Genomic DNA, 22184 nt, shown 5'->3' on the forward strand with positions numbered 1-22184 from the left:
TTGCTGAAAACCTGTTTGCCATCTATAAGGCACAGGTGAGGAGTGTGATAGAGTACTCCCCACTTGCTTGAGTGTGATCAGTTGTAACAACACACAAGAAACTCAGCACCACCCAGGACAAAGCAGCCTGGTTGTTTGGTGTTTCATCCAATACCTTCAACGTACATTCCCTTCACCACTGGTGAACAGTGCATAAGGTCCCACCTTCTACAAGGTGCACTGCAGTAACTCACCAAGGCTGCTTTGACATCACCTTCCAAACCTGTCAACTGTGCCACTTAGAAGGATGAGAGTGGCAGATGCATGAGGACTCACCCACGTGAAAGTTCCCCTCACACCATCCTGACTTGGAGCTATGCCTCTATTCCTTCTGCGTAACTGGGTGGAAACCCTAGACGTCCCTTAGCACTGTGAAGTTTACAAGGTGTGTTTACAACCAAAGAAAGCAGCTGTGAAGTTTACAAGGTGTGTTTACAACCAAAGAAAGCAGCTCACCACTCCCTTCTCCTAGGTAATTAAAGATGGGCAATAGTTGGCTGACTCAACCAGCAACATCCACATTTTCTGAAAGAATGTCAAAAACCAGTTCTTAATAGCATGGCCCACAGAATATCTGGCCCATGTTTCTCTTGAAACAACAAAAACATTTCTCTCAAGTATTTTTGGAGAAAGTGTTACTAGCTGATGAAAAAAAGTGTGTTTTGATACAAGTCGACTTTTTAACTAAGTTAAAAGGCTTGTGGTTACACCCTCTGCTGTTAACTTGACAATTCTTTCTGTTTTATCCAGAAAGGAGAAACATGCCTACACCTGGCAGCAGAGATTAAGAAAGACATGGTTCACTTTCAACAAGAAGACACTCAGATTGTTAAACTTCTCATGGAATATGAAGCTGATATCACTTCAACAACCAAAGTGGTAATTAATCCTGGGGAAGGTTGCAGCACACCGAAATAGTACTGAGACAGAATGATATCTTGTGGGATGGTTTGCTATGTCCAGAGGTGGGAATCAAATGTGGAAAGTAAGACATAAAAAAACACACCAAATTTACAGCTTAATGAAATTTAGTGTCTGAAAGATATTAAAAGATCATTAATAGTTGAGCAACATGTATACATATTGAATAAAAATGCAGGTTTAGAATTCACATGGTATTAGCTGTGCAGGGAATAGTTTGATTGGCCAAATGACCTCTCTCATTCCAACTTCCAATGCTGATTTGCAATTTAATATATTTAGCTTTAGATTCAGATTTCATGTATATAAAAACATAGATTAGAAAATACAGTGAGAAGTGTTTTCTCATGCGTTATATGCACTGTCACCACATTTCTGTGCCATCTTGAAACACTGAATAGAATGCAAGATTTTACTGCAATGGACTTCATCTTTCTCAGTTCTTCTTGTTCTTCCTCCGCTGCTTGTCCAGTTGCTTCTTGACATCAACTGTAGTCTCTGAAATGTGCTCCAGAGTCTCTATAACAGACTCTGGGTTCTTGGCTATGGGCCTCTGCTGTTTCCACAGCCACTTCCGAGCTGGAGCCATGGTCCTGGGGGTGTGCACCTTTCATCTCTCCTGTTCCTCATCCGATGCCCCTCTAGACACTGCCACCAGTCATTGGTCATGGGGATCTTCCGCTGTCCCTTTCACTGATGCTTCTGCTACTTCAAGCAACTCAGGCCTAGCAGCGAACCTGGAGCGTTGGTTCAGCATGTGAGCTCAAGCTAGGAGAGTCAGCACAAGACCTGCTCTCGAAAATTCCGAGATACATTCCCTGGTACTATGTGTGCAGTAAAATGGTAGAGGGCATTTGGGGTAAGGTTTATTAGAATCTGAAATATCCTGCCCAAAACAACAGTGAGGCAAGAACAGTGCCTGCCATATTCTTCAAATTCCTGAAGGATAGAAGGCGAGAGTGCTCTCCAGCTAATTGAAAATACCTCATGTTAATATTTATATCTTTAGCCATTCCATTGCTGCAACTATTTCAACAGTTGTAAACTAAACTGTGGATTTGCAATTCCACGCCAAGCTGCCTCAATTCCCAAACCACATGGCAGAACCTGGAAAATACAATCCAGAGGAGAGTTTGATTCTTGTTTTCTTCAAAAAAAAGAAAAGAAAGAAGATTGAATTTTCATAACAGACAGAAGTAAAATAATATAACAGGAAAAGATGAGGAAGACCAAAAAAAAGAGCAAAAGGATGAGAAAAGGCCAATAAATCCAGTGAAGCCTATCTGCTCGAGTAGATTCTGCAATGTAACAAATTATTATAGGCAGACAGTTAAACTTAAACACTTTACTTCTGAGGATTGATTTGAAAATTTGCATTTGGAAATTTATTGAAATGTGGTTTTTTTACTGCCTTTCTAGACACATGAGACTCCATTGCACTATTGTGCACATGTCGGGAATGCTGAAGTTCTTCTTGAGATCTTGAAATACATCAGTTCCAATAGAATCCAGCAGGTCATCAATAAGCAATCTCAGGTACCTGTCCATGTGTCTTTTTTAAAAGTCCTGCTTAAATATGACTCCTCATAGATGTTAAGCATGAGTCCTTATTGTCCAATTATTTCACATCAAAAATCACATGACATCAGGTTAAAGTCCCACAGGTTTATGAGAAGACTTTTGGAGTCTCGCTCCTTCTTCAAGTGTAAGAGAAAGAGCTAGCATCAGACACAGAATTTATAAGCAAAAGATCAAAGGGTCATAGAAGTAATGTAGTGTTGAACAAAGCTAAGATGGCTGTTAAATCTTTAATCAGTTACAAAGGATTAATGTGCAAATTCCTGAATTTCTTTCAAGCCACTGCCCCAAGATAACGAAAAGTTTTATCAGTTCCCTCAGCTAACCAGAGGTCAGGCAATGCATTTTAGGTGTGAGGCCTTGTTTAGATTCTGACTGTGTATGAACTTGGCGTCAGTCTTGTTTTATTTCCAAAATAGGAATTTGTAAAATGCTACATTGTCTACAAATTGTGTGCTTTTTGAACAAAATAGAATGTATCTGCAATTCCATATCTGCAAATGCAAATTCACCCCATAGATTTATTGTGTGTGTGTGTACATGTGTGTGCATGTGAGGATGTGAGGGGGAGAGAAAGGGAGGGGGAGAGAGAGAGAGCAAGAGAGAGAGAGAGAGACAGAGTGTGTGTGTACGTGTAAGTGTTTGTGTGTGAGAGTGTGTGTGTATATGTGTGTGTGTGTGAGAGAGTGTATAGTGTGGTGGGATCACCTGTAGTGCGGCATGGACCGGGATTCCGTTGAGGCCATCCTCATGGGAACCGAACTTGGCTATCAGCCTGTGCAAGGTGACGCTGCGTTGTTGTGTATCCCGAAGTCTGCCTTGGAGGACGCTTACTGAAGATGGAAAGCTGAATGCCCTTGACCACTGAAGCGCTTCCCCACTGGGAGGGACATCCCTGTCTCGTAATTGTTGTGCAGTATCCATTTAGCCATTGTTGTTACGTCTGCATGGTCTCGCCAATAAACCATGCTTTGGGGCATCCTTGCCGGTAGTACGAGGTAGACAACATTGAAGAACATGGAGTGGTTTTTCTGCTCCCAGGAAGTACTAAACCAGCCTTCAACATTATTGCTGACAATGAGCACTTCGCCAAGATCTTCCCTACACCTACACTTCTCGCCTTCAAACAACAGCCAAGCCTTAAGCAGACCATCGTTCACAGTAAGCTACCCTGGCTTCAAGACAGCATCGACCGCAACACCATACTACCCTGCCATGGCAACCTCTGCAAGTTATGTTAGATCATGGATATGACCATAACACATGGGAACATCACCCACCACATACACAGCAGGTACTCGTGTGACTCAGCCAACATTGTCTATCTCATACACTGCAGGCCAGGATGCCTCAAGACCATGCAGACGCTACAACAGGTGAATGAACACTGTGCAATAATTGTCAGACAGGAATGTTCCCTCCCACTGGGGGAACACTTCAGTGGTCAAGGACATTCGGTCTCTGATCTTCAAGCGCGGGGAGGGCCTCATCAAAAGCATTCTGAAAATCCAAATAAACTACATTCATCAACTGCCCTTTATCAATTTTGTTTGTAATTTATTAGAACACATCAAGTTTGTCAAATCTGATTTTCCATTCATAAATCTTTGCTGATCATGCCCAATCACATCATTTTCAGCCAAATGACCGTTTGTCATGTCTCTTATCATAGATTATAACATTTTCCTACTGATGCAGATTGGTGGGTTTGTCATTTCCAATTTTTCTCTTTTGCCCCTTTCTTAAGTAATGGGATGATGTTTCCAAACTTCCAATCTATGGGAATCATTCCAAAATCACTGGACATTCGGAAGATTTACATGCGAATGATAGTCAATGCATCAACTATCTTTGAGCCATTTCCTTCAGCACTCTGAAATGTAGGCAATCAGCTCCTGGATACTTGGCAACTTTCAGCCGCATTAATTTCTCCAGTACAGCCTTCTTACTGATACTAATTCCTTTCAACTCCTCATTCTCCCCAGTCATTTGAGCCTCACTTTTAGGAGATCCAAAGGTCAAAACATCTCTATTTTGGGGTTACACTTGATGCAGAGGAAAATGGTTGCAGTTGGTAGAGACCAAGTACTGCAGTCCCAGATGACACTGACAGCTGTTCTCTGAAGTTTCCTCTGCTTCATCAATGGCCTTCCCTGTATTATTATAGGATTAATAGGTCTATTAATAAGCATTTAGCCCCATTCACAAATCTTCTGATAGTGAAACAACCATGTCAGCCTGCATCATGAGACTCTTGGAAATTTACTTGGGTTCAGTTCATTCCTTCTCTATCCCAATAGCCACCTCCTGCTCTGCATCCCTTTTGCATTTCTGTCGTCCCCACAGTCCTCTACATCTTAAGTAGCCCTGACTTCTTTTACCCTCCATATGACGTTTGCTCCCTTTCATTATCTAAGCCCTGAGCTGGAATTCTCTCAGTGGACCTTTCTTATCCTCTATCTTCCTTCTCCATTAACAATTCTTAAAACCTATCTTTCCGCCACTCATTTGACCCACTGAACTGAATTTTAACTAAACAGACTTTGCTGGAGCAGAGCAAGCATTTGTCAGCAGAGTACAGAAAATCCAGAAGTCAAGACATTCCACACCCACATGTAAGATTTTTAAAAATAGGATGTACAGCACAGTCCATTTGGCCCAGCCAGTCCATGCCAGTATTTTAACCCCTGAACATGTGTTATATTGTCAGCGAAAGGCTCCCCCATCAGATTCAGGAAGTGCTGCTTTGTCATAAGTTCCAGCTTTCAGGTGAAATGATAAACTGAAATTCTTTCCACACCATTAAATAATGTGGCGCTGTAAGAACAATATTCAGCGCTCCATCAATATAACTAAAACAGCTTGTCTGATAGTTTATCTCATAGCTGTTTGAGGGGCCTTGCTGTTTGTTATGGCTGAAGGAACACTCAAATTGGTACGGTACTGAATATGTTACTTTAAATTTCAATGCCTCTAAAATCTTCTGTCATGGAATTTCTAAGTGATAGAACAGAAAACCTGGGCTCGAATCCCATCATGGCAGATGGTGGAATTTGAATTCAATAATAAAAATAATTTGGAATTTAGAGTCCAATGATGACCGTGAATCCATTGTCATTGTCAGAAAAGGCCATCTGGTTCAAAGATGTCCTTTAGGGAAGGAAACTGCCATCCTTACCTGGTCTGGCCTGCATGTGACTCCAGACCCACAGCCATGTGGCTGACTCTTAACTGCCTCTGGGCAAAAAGGGATGGACAATAAATGATACCTAGCCAACGATGCCCTCATCCTGTGAATGAATAAAAGAAAATGTTAGAATATAATTATTATATTTCATTTATTGTCATCAGGCAGTTTCCTAGAGTTTATTTAACATTAGGAAATTACTATTCATATCAGCAGTGGATTTCCTGTTGTCCTAAAAGTTTCAATCCAAATGAAGTGTATCCTTTCCTGCTGGCTGTAAGGGCAAGAAAACGGCATTATTTTTTGAAAAGCACCACTCCAATTCTAAAACTGCACAGCTGCCCATCTGCATCAATGTATTTTTACTATTGTCTGTTCTTATTTTATGTTTTTCATCAGGAGTATGCAATATAGTATTTGCTGTGATTCTGAGCTGGGAGGCAAGAAGGATTTGCACCTTTGGCTACTCATTGGTTACCGTTTCAATATTTGAAATGACGTTCATCCAATTCCTGGAACATTGGGTTTTTTCTCTGTTCGAGTCTTGGCCAAGTTGAAATATACTTGAGGGGTTCCCGTGGCCAAATTCTCATGCAATGGACTGCACCCCTTCCTCTGAACCTCAGCTTGGAGTTTAAACATCACAAGTTTAAATGTTTGTCTCAAGTAATGAATTTGCACTTTTGTGACTTCATGACCAAGTTCGCTAATAATTTCCTGTCATATTTTAGAACGGAAGTTCGCCATTGCTTTTGGCTGCAGAGAGAGGGCACACAGAGATGGTGAAGATATTGCTGCTAAACCATGCCAGGGTAGATGTTTTTGATGAGGTAACCGAGACTTCCGTTTTAAGGGCCAGGCATCTAAACTAGAAATAAAACATATCAGTCTACCAAAGGCAGCAGGACATGCCGAGTATTTGACTCAGACAGTGCTGAAATCTGTACTCATTATTCAAAGTATCACCATGTTGTCATTTATGTAACTTCTAACAATATTTTGATTTGTAGTTTTTAGCACTGATGCTACCTAGCAGTGTTACAAACAGAACAAAATCTATTCTGCTGCCTTGAATTTCACATTCAGTGCTCAGCAACCAATACCTAAATATATTTGGTTGACAATTTATTGAACTACTGCTCGAAAGTTAAACGAGTAGCATTTTATGATGCTTGATATTTAAAATACAAGGCCCTGTCATACTGCTGTGAAGACTTTTTCTTTACTGTTGTGGAACAGCATGGTAAAGCGGGACTTCACTTGGCAGCCGAGAATGGGCATGATCAGATCTCAGACATCCTGCTATGGCACAAGGCCTTTGTCAATGCCAAAACCAAGCTCGGCCTGACTCCTCTACACCTGGGAGCACAGAATGGTTACAACAAGCTGGTAAAGCTTCTAGTGGAGACCCACACATCTAGTATTGATGCACTATCTTTGGTAAGTTACAAACTGTAGTTATTTATTCACAATGAGTTACAGGTGCCAATGGTTTTGCAAATTGCAAGTGGCTGCTAGGGGGTACTTTACACCATTGTGAATGGTGAATGCCACTCAATATTTAAGGGCATGCCATGGTGAACCATAAATGCAATGAAGATACAGGATGCAGTATTTGAACTATTAATTGAACACTGATGGGCATCGGTAAGCCCCAGGTTGGGTTAATCACAGAGTGTCTGCTGTGCCTCTGTTACAGTTCTGGTAGATCAGATGGTGGTGGTGGTTGGGGGTTGGGGGCTGAGGTAGGGGTGGTGCTGTAAATGTCAGGATGGCCACTGGCTGGGCTTGACATGCTCAACAGCCTTCATGCCTGCCAGCAGGGACATGTAAAACCCTGCCCCAAGATGCTGAAAGCTCCACTTGTCCAGGTGTCATGTCGATGCATGAGAAATCTACCGACATGGATCTTTGTACAAAAATGTACCTGCCACTACTTACACATGTGCAAAACCTGGCACACAGTTCAAACTGTTTCAGCACTCATTCATCGGAGAACTAGGAATCGCCATAAGGTGTGCTATCAGTCTGCCGCCATTGTGAACACTGCATCTCTTCAGACATCTCACTGCGATGAGCTCAGCCAGGTAGATCCTTGAGAATGTGGTTCCTTGACTGGGGCTGCCAATCAGGGAGCCCTGGCTGATGAATATAAACAGGAGTGCCAGTGGTTCTGTTCACTTTGAGATCTGGCTCTGAGGAAGCTGGATCAATGTCAAGGACTCTTCATGTGTGAATGAAGGGTGAGACCTCTTTGAAGTTATTTCAGTGGTGATGACAGTGGGATTAATGATGTAGCTAAGCAAAAGCACCTACCCAGCTGAAGCCCAACTGGACTCCAAACAGGCACCACAACTGGCTTTATCACTGGAAAATTTGACAAGTGGAGCATGTGAATTGCAGGGTATTTTGTGGATACCCTCGGCAGTCTGACTGAGTTGGGGGAGCACCACTTGAGTGAAGATAATTGCACACCCTCACTCAGGTCATACCTTGAACAAAATGAGAACCCACTGGTTCTGGAACAGTTGGGAAGCAGTCAAGGAACTGGTTTTTCTCCCACACCATTTGTGAGTTTGCAGCTTTCATATGGCCCATGTACTTGTTCAGGATCATCACACCTACCCAAACTTTATATATCTCTGGACCTGACCTTGTGTCAACCATGCATCTTACCCATTCCTGTGGTTCCTACACCAAACCTCATCCTCTGAAGTAAACTGTCTCTCTCAATTAACGGAGTCTTGTGTCTGGCATTGGTGTTCCTGATGCTGTTTCACTCAGTTCTCTGCCTGCAGGCAGGTCTGACCCCTAGCACTATGCGGAGGACAAGGAAGCAGATCCTAAATCTGCCTCAGTCTGAATGGAGATTGAATGCAGCACTTCTGGCACCAAGCTGGCCAACACTGCCCCTCGAGCCAACTGGCCCCATCTGCTCCCCAAGGAGTCTGAGTTTCTGTCACGACCTACATTATTTACATGCACATTGTATCCTGGAGCAGTGTTAGCAGAGGATCCACTTTCTTTCCATCAATGTCTGGCCGGTAATTTCTCACACTCTTGCCAGCTGCCGTTGGCGTATATTGAAAGGATTTATAATGCTTACACAATCTATTTAACTACATTATAAATGCTCCTTCTATGACCATCAAGTCCTGCACTGGGACTTGAACCTGGCATTACTGGCTCAGAGGCTGGAGTGCTGTTCACAACATCAAAAACCCCTGTTGGCAGGTGGCTGATATGCATAGCCATCTGAGCTGCCTGGACCACTTGTTTATGAAAATCTTAAATTCAGATGTTTTTGTTATCAACCTGTTCAGTGATGTAGAAAGTGGGACTTGAACATGGGTTTCGGAGCTCAGAGACAGGAATGCTACTAGTTCACCACAAGAACCCTCGAAGATCTCAAGTGTATGTGAGCGATCTCTGACTGTAGATGGTGCTATGCTATAGTGTAAGCCTGGAGACCTTAGAATAGATTAGTCGAATGTTGGTTAGTTAGAGGCCCTCTGCTGTTCTGCATTGCAAATTCATTGCAATAACATCTGTCTAGGTTCCATGAACACACTGAATTCTTTGGTAATGGAATCTTTTCACTTGAAGAGATCCTTTAAAGTTCTAAAGCTTGCTTAAAAACAGCATAAATCTTAATTTAGAGCCAATAATCAAGATATAAATGGGACCAGTGAAACAAAAAGGATCGCATTATTTTAGAGAGACCATAGGAACTGCCGGTGCTGGAGTCTGAGATAACAAAGTGTAGAGCTGGATGAACACAGCAGGCCAAGCAGCATCAAAGGAGCAGGAAAGCTGACGTTTCGGGTCTGGATCCTGTTCAGAAATGGGGGAGAGGAAGGGGGCTCTGGAATAAATAGAGAGAGGGGAGGCGATGATAGAAGGCAGATAGAGGAGCATTTAGGTGGAGAAAAGACAGACAGGTCAAGGAGGCAGGGATGAAGCCTGTAAAGGTGAGTGTAGGTAGGGAGTTGGTTGGGGGTTCATCAGTGAGGAGGGAGGGGCGGGTGGTGGGAGGGAAGAAGGACAGGTCAAGGAGGATGCTAGTAGTTAGGAAGTGGGGGTGGGAGTTGGTCAGTGAGGTGGGAGGAGTGGATAGGTGGCAGAAAAGACAGACAGGTCCAGGAGGTGGGGACGAGATGGGCTGGTCTTGGGATGAGGTTGGGGGGTGGGGAAATTTTGAAGCTTGTGAAGTCCACATTGAGACCATTAGGTTGCTGGGTTCCCAAGTGGAATGTGAGATGCTGTTCCTCCAGCCTTCAGGTGGCATCATTGAGGCACTGGAGGAGGCCCAGGATGGACATGGCATCCAAGGGGTGGGAGGGGGAGTTGAAGTGGTTCGCGACTGGGAGGTGTTGTTTGTCATGAACCGAGCATAGGTGTTCCACAAAGCGGTCTCCAAACCTCCGCTTGGTTTCCCCAATGTAGAGGAAGCCACATAGGGAACAGCGGATACAATATACCACATTAGCAGATATTGCAGGTGAACATCAGTTTAATGTGGAAGGTTTTCTTGGAGCCTGGGATGGAGGTGAGGAGGGAGGTGTAGCACTTCCTGAGGTTGCAGGGAAAAGTGCCAAGGGTGGTTGGGCTAGTGGGGAGTGTGGAGCAGATGAGTGAGTCACGGAGAGAGCGGTCCCTCTGGAAGGCAGATAAGGGTGGGGAGGGAAATGTATCCTTCGTAGTGGGGTCAGACTGCAGATGGAGGAATTGGCAGAGAATAATGCGTAGAATCTGGAGGTTGATGGGGTGATACGGGAGGACAAGGGAAATTCTATCTTTGTTGTTATTGCTGAGGGCTGAGGTACAGGAAATGCGAGAGATGTGTTTGAGGTCGTTTTCAATCATTGTGGGGGGAAATTATGGTCCTTGAAAAACGAGGACATTTGGGATGTCTGAAAGTGCAGTGCCTCATCTGGGAACAGATGCGGTGGTGGTGAAGGAATTGGAAGTAGGGGATGGCATTCTTGCAGGAAGGTTGGGGGAGGAGGTGTATTCTAAGTAGCTGTGGGAGTCGGTAGGCTTGAAATGGATATTGGTTTCTAGGTGGTTGCTAAAGATGGACACAGAGAGATCCAGGAAGGAGAGAAAGGTATCAGAGATGGCCCAGGTGAACTTAAGTTTGAGGTGGCAGGTGTTAGTAAGGTTGATGAACTGTTCCAGCTCCTCGTGGGAGCATGAGACAGCACTGATACAGTCATCAATGTAACGGAGGAAGAGGTGGGGCTTAGGGCCTGTGTAGCTACAGAAGAGGGACAGTTCCATGTGTCTTACAAAGAGGTAAGCATAGCTTGGGCCCATGCACATACCTATGGCCACCCATTTTGTCTGTAGGAAGTAGGAGGAGCTAAAGGAGAAGTTGTTGAGGGTGAGGATGAGTTCACTTAAGCAGATAAGAGTGTCAGTGGAGGGGGTCTGGTCTGGCCTGCAGGAGAGGAAGAAGCAGAAGGCTTTTAGGCTATCTGCATGGGGAATGCAAGTACATAGGGACTGGACATCCATTGTGAACATGAGGTGTTGAGGACCAGGAAATCGGATGTTTTTCAGGAGGTGGAGAGTGTGGGTGGTCTCACAGATGTAAGTGGAGAGCTCCTAGACCGGGGGGAGAAGGTGGAGTCAAGATAAGGGCAGATAGGTTCAGCGGGACAGGAGCAGGCAGAGACAATGGATCAACCAGGGCAGTCGGGTTTATGGATTTTGGGAAGGAGATAGAAGTGGGCAGTGCGGGATTGGGGAATAATGAGGTTGGAGCCGTTGGGTGAGAGGTCACCTGAGGTGTTGAGATTGTGGATGGTCTGGGAGATGATGTTTGGTGGTCGGGGGTAGGGTTACAATCAAGGGAGCGGTAGGTGGAGGTGTCGGAGAGCTGGTGCCTGGCCTCGGTAATGTAGAGGTCAGTGCAACATACGACAACTGCGCCTTCCTTGTCCATGGGTTTGATGGTGAGGTTGGGGTTGGAGCAGAGGGAGCAGGGGGCTGCACGTTCTGGGGGAGAGGTTGGAGTGGGTGAGGGGGGGGGGGAGAGGTTGAGGCGATTGATGTCTGAATGGCAGTTGGAGACGAAGAGGTCAAGGAAGGGTAGGAGGCCTTGGGGTGCTGCCCAGGACAAGGAGGTGTGTGGGTGGCGGGTGAAGGGGTCATTGGGGGGGGTTAGGGTTGTTATTAAAGAAGTAAGCGCGGAGGCGGAGGAAAAGTTGTTCGATGTCCAGGCATGACTGGTATTTGTTGAAGTGTGGGTGGAGAGGGATAAAGGTGAGCCTTTTACTGAGGACTGACCATTCATCCTCTGTAAGGGAGAGGTCTGGGGGGGATGATGAAGACTCGGCAGGGCTGGGTGCTACTGTCTCCTCTGGAGCTGCCAGCTGTGGAGGAAGTGGGCGAGTGGCATCGGCTGTAGGTGGAGTGGCTTTGGCGGTGGGCGGAGCAGTGTCAGCGCCAGTGGTGAGTGGATCGGCATTGGCGACGGCGGTGGGCAGAGTGGCGTTGGCAGGTGAATCCTCAATGTCAGTGGTTTTATTGGTCTCGGCCACAGAGGAGGCGGTATGAGCGCTGTGGATAGTGGTAGCTGTATCGGAAGTGGTGTACCAGGTATTGTTGGATGAAATCCGCAGGCGCTGCGATGGTGACCACATCGTCAATGGCAGTGGGCACATTATGGGGAAGGTCCTGGGTAGGGTTGGGGACTTGGTGGGTGGAAGAGGACTGTGTTGGGTGGCAGGTACCCATAAGTTTCGTATACTTTCAGTTTTTAATGTCCAATAGGGCGGAGTAGAATCCTGAAATCAGATTGTGCGTCCTTGCAAAGAATGAAAAACGGGAGCGATCCTTTGCATTGTTTTACAGGCTGTCACAGACTGAAGAATGATTGAAACAGCCAGCTGTGTTAACTGTGAAAATGCAGCTAGTACATTGCAAGTCATGCCGAACAATCTGAGATCACCCATGTCAGTTTTGACTCTGGATTTTCAAGCCTCCCAAATGCACCGCTCCTTTCAGAATAATGGAAGAGTAGCATCAACAGTATGAGGTGTTTTATGTGCAGATAAAGTAGGACACATAGACACAAGATGAGATTACTTGTTATATGGCAGTCAGATATCCAGGACTCGCAGTAATTGTGAGGGTTAATTAGCTCAGTTGGTTTGCAACGATGCTAAAGCATGGGTTCAACTCCTACACTGGCTGTGATTACCAGGAAGGACTCTCCTTCCCAACCTCTCCCCAACTCAGGTGTGGTGACTGTCAAGTTAAACTGGTTATCTCTCTCTGTCTTGAAACTGAGAGAACAGCCCAATGGGGAGACTGTAGGAACTCTGTCTTTATATTAAAAAATGTAAAAGCAGTCAGAACAATTTCACTTGCCTGTGAAACCCTGACAAGTGTAAAAAAAAATCTGGCAAGATGAAACAGTATGGCATCTAAATCACTCAATCTGCCTCTATCCCTTGAACCATTCAAAAATGGACTTATTGTTGACTTGGTTATAAAAAGCAATTGATTTTTAAGCAGGGCTGATTTATTTTTCAATTATTTTATACCGAGTATAACTATATGCCGAACTATATCATTGAATAAGTTGTTACATGCTTCTAACTGAATCTTATCCAAGTCCCACGTCTTTCGAATTCCTTATTTCCTTAAGTTTTGTCTTTCATCTCTAATCCACAATCTTTGAAAGTCGAAGTTTTAGACGATATTTTAGCTACTTGATTTGCCATGTATCTTTTTTGCTGCAATAGTTGATGATGTCCTGCCTTTCAAAGCTGGGCACTTCCCCGGGTAATTCAAGCCTCATTTAAACACAAGCTAAAACATTTATATGGTAAAATGACTGAACTAAATTACTGTTATATCCAGTATATTTGATCTGCTGTGTGGTTAAGAGCGCCTCTGAGAGAGACATGAAATAGTAGGCCATTCAATCCTTTGAACATGCTCTGCCATTCAATGTGATCATGTCTGATCACCCAATTAAGTACCCTGTTCCTGCTTTCTCCCTATGCCCACTGATCCCTTTAACACTAAGATGTATATTTAACCCCTTTCTGAAAACGTTCAGTTCCTTAAACCAGAGGTAATGGGAACTGCAGATGCTGGAGAATCCGAAATAACAAAGTGTGGAGCTGGATGAACACAGCAGGCCAAGCAGCATCTCAGGAGCACAAAAGCTGACGTTTCCGGCCTAGACCCTTCATGAGAAAGACTAGGCCCGAAACATCAGCTTTTGTGCTCCTAAGATGCTGCTTGGCCTGCTGTGTTCATCCAGCTCCACACACAGTTCTTTAAACCGCTTTCTTTGGCAGACAATTCCACAGGCTCACCAGTCTCTGAATAAAGAAGCTTCTCCTCATCACAGTTCTGAATGGCCTACGCCATATAGTTAAACTGTGACCCTGGGTACTGGACACCATGATCATTGGAAACATCCTTTCTTGCTTTATACTGTATTGGTTGTTAGAATTTACAGCTTTTTTCATTCTTCTAAACTCTGGTGAATATAGTCCTAACTGATGCAGTCTGTCTTCATACATCAGTTCTGTCATCCCAGGGGTCAGTCTGCTAAATTTTTGCTGCACTTCCTCAATAGCGATAACACCTTTCCTCAGACAAGGAGACCGAACTTTCACACTATAGTTTGGGTGTGCTCTCCTCAATGCCCTGTAACAATTGCAGCCAGGCATCCTTGCTCCTGTACTCAAATTCTCTCGGTACGAAAGCCTACATGCCATTTGCCTTCTTGACTTCCTGCCGTACTTGCACATTTACTTTCACTGATTGGTCTACGAGGACACCCAAGGCTCAAAGCACCGTCAGTTTTCCCAGTCTATTGCCATTCAGATATTAATCTACCTTCCTGTTCTTGCTCCCAACATGGATAATCCCACATTTATTTACATTATAATCCATCCACCATGCATTTGCCTGCTCACTCAGCTGGACTAAATCACATTAAATCACGTTTTGCATCCTCTTCATAGTTCACCCTTCCCACACAGCTTTGTGTCATGTCAAGCTTGGAGACATTTGGTTCTATCATCAAAAGCAATTAAATACAGATTTGTCAGACACATGCTTTAATTTGTTGTACCATAGCTTCACAGAGCACAATTATAGAAAGGAGGGGCACGCATTTCTACGGTGTCTTTCACACCCTTATGGTGTCACAAATCACTTTACAGCTAGTTTATGTTGCAGTGTAAGAAATTCTGCAGAGCGTCTGAGCATGATGAGATCCTAATGAGATCCTACAAACAGCATGTCAGATAAAGGCCTGATATGTATTCTAGCAATGTCCATATAGTGATAAATATTGGTTAGGACAGGAGATAGAAACACACTCCTCATATTCCATTAACTTGAACATGACAGATGTACAATCTGCCTTTTGCAGTCAGTGAGATAATGTACTTCCCTAAAGGGAGGCAACAATAGTCAAGGAGGTGATGTCTCAACTTGGGAACAGAATCAGGGGAACAAACTTCCCCTAATGGGAAATATCAAAATTATAATATGATTGAAAAGGGTTTTGTTCTTTAAGTATGGAAGTGAGGCAGGTCACCTGCTTCGATATTTTTAGATTGAAGATGCATTTTTACAACGATTGTTAATTTTTTTGAAATACATTTAGTCGAAGCGGACTCCTCTCCACTTGGCAGCAGGGAATGGACAGCTCGATGTTTGCAACAGTTTACTCAAGATGAAGGCAGACGTGAATGCCACTGATATTGTAAGTTAACACCATCAGCTAAGAACATAAGAAATAGAAACAGGGTAGACTATGTGACTCCTTGAGCTTGCTGTGCCTTTCATCGTGATCATGGCTGATCTTCAGTTCAGCTCCACTTTCCCACCACTTCCCCATGACTGAGAAAAATCAAAACTCTCAGTTTCTGATATTTCATAGAAATACAGAAACATAGAAGACTGGAGCAGGAGGAGGCCATTCAGCCCTTCGAGCCCGCTCTGCCATTCTTCATTATCGTGGCTGATCGTCCAACTCAGTAACCTAATCCTGCTTTCTCACCTAACCTTTGACCCCATTCACTCCAAGTGCTATATCTAGTCACCTCTTGAATACATTCAATGTTTTGGCATCAACTACTTCCTGTGGTAATGAATTCCACAGGCTCACCACTCTCTGGGTCAAGAAATGTCTTCTCATCTCCATCCTAAATCATCTACCTTGAATCCTCATTCAAATCCAGAATCTCTGGTTCTGGACACACACACCATCCCTGCATCTACCCTGTCCAGTCTTGTTAGAATTATATAAGTCTCAATGAGATTTCCCCCTCATTTATGTGAACCCCAACAAAAACAATCCTAACCTAGTCAATCTCTCCTCATATGTCAGACCCGCCATCCCCGGAATCAGCCTGGTAAACCTTTGCTGCACTCCCTCGAGAGCAAGAGCATTCTTCCTCAGAAGAGGAGACCAAAACTGCGCAAAATATTCTAGCTGTGGTCTCAACAAGGTCCTGTACATCTGCAACAACACATCCCTGCTCCTGTACTCAGAACCTGTCACAGTGAAGGCCAACATACCATCTGCCTTCTTTACCGCCTGCTGTACCTGCATGCTCACTTTCAGCGACTGGTGTACAAGGATGCCCAGGTCCCATTGCACACTCCCCTCGCCCAACTTACAGCCATTCAGGTAGTAATCTGCCTTCTTGTTTTTGCTTCCAAAATGAATAATCTCTCATTTATCCAAATTATACTGCATCTGCCAATGACTTGCCCTCTCACCCAACCTGTGGGGATCATGCTGAAGGATCTCTGTATCCTTGTCACAGTTCACCCTCTCGCCCAACTTGGTATTATCTGCAAACTTGGAGATGTTACATTTTGTTCCCTCGTGCAAATCATTAGTATATATTGTAAACAGCTGGGGTCTCAGCACCGATCCCACTGTCACCCCACTAGCTACTGCCTGGCAATTTGAAAAGGACCCATTAATCTCTACTCTTTATTTCCTGTCTGCCTGCCTGTTTTCTATCCATCTCAGTGCACTTGCCCCAATCCCATGTGTTTAATCTTGCACAATCATCTCTAACGTGGGACTTTGTCAAACACTTTCTGAAAGTCCTAATGTACCATATTGACTGGCTACCCCATGTCAACCCTAATAGTTACATCTTCACAAAATTCCAACAGATTTATCAAGCATGATACCCCCCTTCATAAATCCATGTTTACTCTGTCTGATCCTGCCACTGCTTTCTAAATGCTCCGCTATAAAATCCTTGACAATGGATTTGAGCATTTTCCCCATTACCAATGTAATGGTCACTGGTCTATAATTCCCTGTTTTCTCTCTACCTCTCTGTTTGAATACTGGAGTGATATCAGCCACCCTTCAGTCTGCCGGGACTGTTCCAGAGTCTATAGGATCCTGGAAGATGACCACCAATGCATCCACTATTTCTAGAACTTCTTCCTTAAGTATTCTGGGATATAGACTATCAGGCCCTGGGGATTTATCAGCCTTCAATCCCAATGATTTTCCTATCACCATTTCTCAATTAATACTGATCTCCCTTAGTTCTTTCTCTTACTAAATCTTGCATCCACAATTCTGGTAAATGACTTGTTTCCTTTTCTGTGAAGACAGAACCAAGGTATGTATTCAGTTCCTCAGCCATTTCTTTTTCCCCTATTGTATATTCTCCCGTTTCTGTCTGTAGGGGGCCTTCATTTGTCTTTACCAATCTCTTTTTCTTCACATACTAATAGAAATTCTTAGTGTCAGTCTTTACATTCCCTGCAAGCTTACTTTCGTGCTCTATTTTCCCCTTCCTAATCAATCCCTTGGTCCTGCTTTGCTGAAGTCTAAACTGCTCCCAATCCTCATATTTATTATTTTTCTTGGCCAATCTGTATGCTTGTACCTTAGATCAGATACTATCTCTAATTTCCTTTGTAAGCCATGGATTGGCCCTCTTACTCATTTTGGTTCTGTGACAGTCAGGAATAAACAGTTGTTGCAATTCCCCCATGTATTCCTTGACTATTTACGATTGCCTATCTACTGTCATCCCTTTTAAGTAACTCCCTCCAATCTATCAAGGCCAACTCATGCCTCACATGCTCATAGTTTTCTTTATTAAGATTCAGCACCCTAGTCTCTGAATCAACAACCTCACTCTCCATCTTAATAAAAGTTCTATCATGTTACAGTTGTTCATCCCCATGGGATCTCAAAGAACAATAAACAAAGAAAATTACAGCACAGGAACAGGGAAAAATCTTCTTGCTATCCACCCTGTCCGTACCCCTCATGATTTTGACCTCAATCAGGACTCCCCTCAATCTCCGTCTTTCTAATGAAAATAATCCTAACCTACTCAACCTCTCTTCATAGCTAGCACCCTTCATACCAGGCAACATCCTGGTGAACCTCCTCTGCATCCTCTCCAAAGCGTCCACATCCTTTTGGTAATGTGGCGACCAGAACTGTACACAGTACTCCAAATGTGGCCAAACCAAAGTCTTATACAACCGTGACGTGACCTGCCAACTCTTGTACTCAATACCCCGTCCGATGAAGGAAAGCATGCCGTATGCCATCTTGACCACCATATTGACCTGCATTGCCACCTTTAGGGAACAATGAACCTGAACACCCAGATCTCTCTATTCATCAATTTTCCCTAGGACTTTTCCTTTTACTGTATAGTTCGCCCTTGAATTTGATCTTCCAAAATGCATCACCTCGCACAGCTAGATTGACAATGATTTCCTTCTCATTACACAGCACTCAGGCTAAGATGACCTGCTCTCTGGTTAGTTACTCCGCATGTTGATCAAGAGAACCATCCTGCCTACACTCCAGGAATTCCTCCTCTGAGGCATTGTGGCTAATTTGATTTGCCCAATCTATGTGCAGATTAAAATCACCCATGATCACCAATATTCCCTCATCACATACATTTCTAATTTCCTGTTTAATGCCATTCCTCATTTCCCAATGAGAAAGCATCCACAATCGTCTGCGTTGGAGAAAAATTCTTAGCCCACTTAAGTGAAGGAACTTCTCATCACAAACTTAAATAATTTATGCTTTATCCTAATACTGTGTCCCTTGATCCAGACCCAGAAGAGACAACCAGTAAAACTGGTGAATGAAATATACTGGTTACACCTGTCTTGTCAGTTTCAGAATGGAGGACCAGTATGATGATTTGCAAGTATTATTGGTGTCTTTTACTGATTTTTCTTTCCCCGTTGGGCATTCCTCAGCCAGAAGAAACAGATCACTCAGTTTCTACAACATGAAACACATCAGGATCTTTCGCCTTTCAATGAGATCACATCTGCTGTCATTTAAGGGAGTGAGTTCCAGATTTTCACTACCAGTTGGTGTGACAAAATGCTCTAAGGCAATTACATTATGTTTCCTTCCACGCCTAACACCATCAATCAGAAGAGAAAGGAGGGTGATAACAGTGCACGTTTCACTATACCTCCGCATCAATTTAAAGATATGATTTGATTGTTGCTCAACCTACTAAACTCAAAATGAATTCAAACAAAGATTTTTCAATCTCACCATGTAATTTGGTCTTTTAGACTCTAGTATCATTTTGCTAAATTTGCATTGCATCCCTACAAGGCTGATGTACTTTACATGATGTTTGGTACCCAAACTTGAACACACTCATGAATATCATTTCCTTAATTTTGAATTCCAATCCCACTGGAAATCCTACTGGCTAGTTCCATTAGCCTTTCTGATTTTTCTAACCCATGGACAAATTTAAATACTTTGTGTTTGTGGGCACCTATATCCATTTGGCCCTCCATAGCTCCTACACTGCATTGCATAAGTAAACATTCTCATTTGTTTTTCTCTGTTCCAGAGTTGACAACCTCACACTTTCCCCCCTATTGAATTCTGACCTATTTCTTTGCAAAAGAGCATAACTTAACTTGAGTAATTTGTCCTTAAATAGCTCCTAAAACATGTGACATTTAAGAACGCAGCCCTAGAAGAAAGACAATCATTTTGTTTTTAAATTCCCTGGTGCATTAGACAACTGCAATTAAATGATTTACACAGTGACATTAAAATGAAACCTAAGAAGAACGAACTACCTTGTGGTGATGGATGCATTGTTCCAAGAAATTTAAATAACTGTGTTTGCTCTACTCTTACTCTTTGTTCATGTCTCCTAGAAGTTATAAAGAAACATAGAAAACAGGAGGAACAGGCCATGTGGTCCTTCAAGCCTGCTCCAGCATTCAGTATGATCATGGTTGATCATCCAACTCAATACCCTGTTCTCACTTTCTTCCCTTTGATCTCTTTGGCTGTAAGAACCATATCTGTGAACGCTATCTAATTATATCTAATAGAAATTTCTCTTTTGTAAACCCATGCTAGCTCTGCCCAATCCGAACAGGGTTTTCCAAATGCCCTGTTATTAAATCTTTTACAGTACTGTAATGCACTGGGTACTGAACTTCTCATAAGACTCCTTCCCATGCTATAGGAGTGCGTCTGCTGAAAGGAGTCAGCACTCAAATAAGTATTTTATTTTGACCTCCTCTCTCTCCTTTGATAATTTTGTTATATGAAGCTGATATTGTTGGTCTCTAACAGATGAGGGATTGAAATGGGACCTGCTTCTGTTCCAGTGTTAAAAGTGGGTGATGTGATTTAAACAATTGACATCAAACAAAGGTTCAGCTTACCAAACAGATTTTTTATGAATTGATCTAGGAAACCTGAGGGCATGTTGCCAGATGAATAATAAACCATTCATAATGGATTTTAAGAATCCTTTTGTCAGCACGGAATTAAATCCTAAAGCTAGAACAGCTCCCCTGAATCAATAGGTACAATGCAATAATATCTTTCTACTTTTAATTGTTCACTTAGGATGACCAATGGTAGGAGTGCATAAAGAGACACTTGAGTATGAAGTACATCCACATCTGCAGTTATGTCACAGATAATGTGGATACTGCCAGAGCTTCTCATCTTGCACTGGTCAGCACTAAATCACAAGAATACCAATTCCTAAAGGAGATTTGGCATTCTCGCATCTGTCCTGATGCGTGCAAGTTGTAAAGACAGCAGGACTCTTTTAAAGCAATTCTGTGACTGCTTGGATATCTGTCTGTGCTTTTCTCCCTCAGACATGTACCGAGCTTTCCCTTAACTGCATTTCTGCTAAATGTCCCAACTGCTCCATGTGGGAGTTCCAAATTCCGACCATACTTTACTCAAACTCTGAACGATATTTTCCCATTTCCCCAATAGCCGTCCCGTGGCCAACTGAAGTGTGATGGTTATCTTATGTTGACAATAGCCCAGAAAACACTTTTCCAAGAAATGGCGCAAATGATGATCTCTAATCATTGTCCTCTGCTGTTTCCCACCTTTGACAGCATGGACAAACACCACTCCACCTGGCAGCGGAAAATGACCATTCTGAGGTTGTGAAACTCTTCCTCAAACAGAAACCGGAACTGGTGACTTCTGCAAACATGGAAGGCTCCACCTGTGCTCACATTGCCGCATCAAAGGGAAGTGTCGCCGTGATAAAAGAGCTACTAAAATTCAATAAAGCTGGAGTCACTACTGCACGGAACAAGGTGAGGCCTGAGGTCTTCAAACTCTGGGGAACATAAACAAAAATAAATAGATAAGTGAACAACATACGACTGAATGGGAACTATCTGAACACTATATTGACCTGGATATTCAATAGCTGGATACTCTGATTGCCTGAAAGTGGTCAGAACCATGTCAAATTTGTAGACCTGTACAGGATACAGTTTCAAATTTTTTGTTTTCTTTATTCATTCATGGGATGAGGGTGTCGCTGGCTAGGCAGCATTTATTGCCCAACCCTAATTGCTCAGAGGATAGTTAAGAATCACCCGCATTGCAGCAGGTCTGGAGTCACACATAGGCCTGACCTAATAAGGTTGGCAGTTTCTTTCCCCAGGGGGCGTTAGTGAACCAGGTGGGTTTTTCCGACAATAGACAGCAGATTCACAGTCATCATTATATTTTTAATTCCAGATATTTTTATTGAATTCAAATTCCACTCTCTGCCATGGCGGGATTCAAACCCGGGTCCCCAGAATGTTATCTGGGTCTCTGGATTAACAATCCAGCGATAATACCACTAGGCCATGACACCATACCTGCAATTGCAGATTCAACAATACTTGGAAAGACTCTGGAAACAACAGAGTTGAATTTAAAAGGGAAATAGATAGTTGTTAGAAAAGACTGTGAAGTAGTAGATGAAATTTAAGCAGAAAAATATAAAGAAATCCATTTTAGTAGGAGGAATGAGCAGAGACAATATAAAATATAGCATAGAATTCTCAACATGGTGCAGGGGCAGAGGGAGTTGGATGTATTTGTAAATAAACCATTGCAGAATAGGTTGAGAGACTGGTTAATAAAGTACCTCCCTCA

General features: G+C 43.3%; 1 protein-coding gene across 1 annotated transcript in view; it reads left to right on the plus strand.

The window, feature by feature from the left end:
* The window catches only part of trpn1 (transient receptor potential cation channel, subfamily N, member 1), a 184938-nt gene that overhangs the window by 100623 nt on the left and 62131 nt on the right, over positions 1-22184 (plus strand). The window contains exons 14-19 of the mRNA XM_048528498.2: positions 790-918; positions 2380-2496; positions 6457-6555; positions 6965-7165; positions 15372-15470; positions 21140-21346. Of these exons, the coding sequence (XP_048384455.1) occupies positions 790-918; positions 2380-2496; positions 6457-6555; positions 6965-7165; positions 15372-15470; positions 21140-21346 (852 nt within the window). The remainder of the gene's footprint in view (positions 1-789; positions 919-2379; positions 2497-6456; positions 6556-6964; positions 7166-15371; positions 15471-21139; positions 21347-22184) is intronic.

The sequence above is a fragment of the Stegostoma tigrinum genome, chromosome 5 (genome assembly GCF_030684315.1).
Source record: "Stegostoma tigrinum isolate sSteTig4 chromosome 5, sSteTig4.hap1, whole genome shotgun sequence".
Classification (NCBI taxonomy): domain Eukaryota; kingdom Metazoa; phylum Chordata; class Chondrichthyes; order Orectolobiformes; family Stegostomatidae; genus Stegostoma; species Stegostoma tigrinum.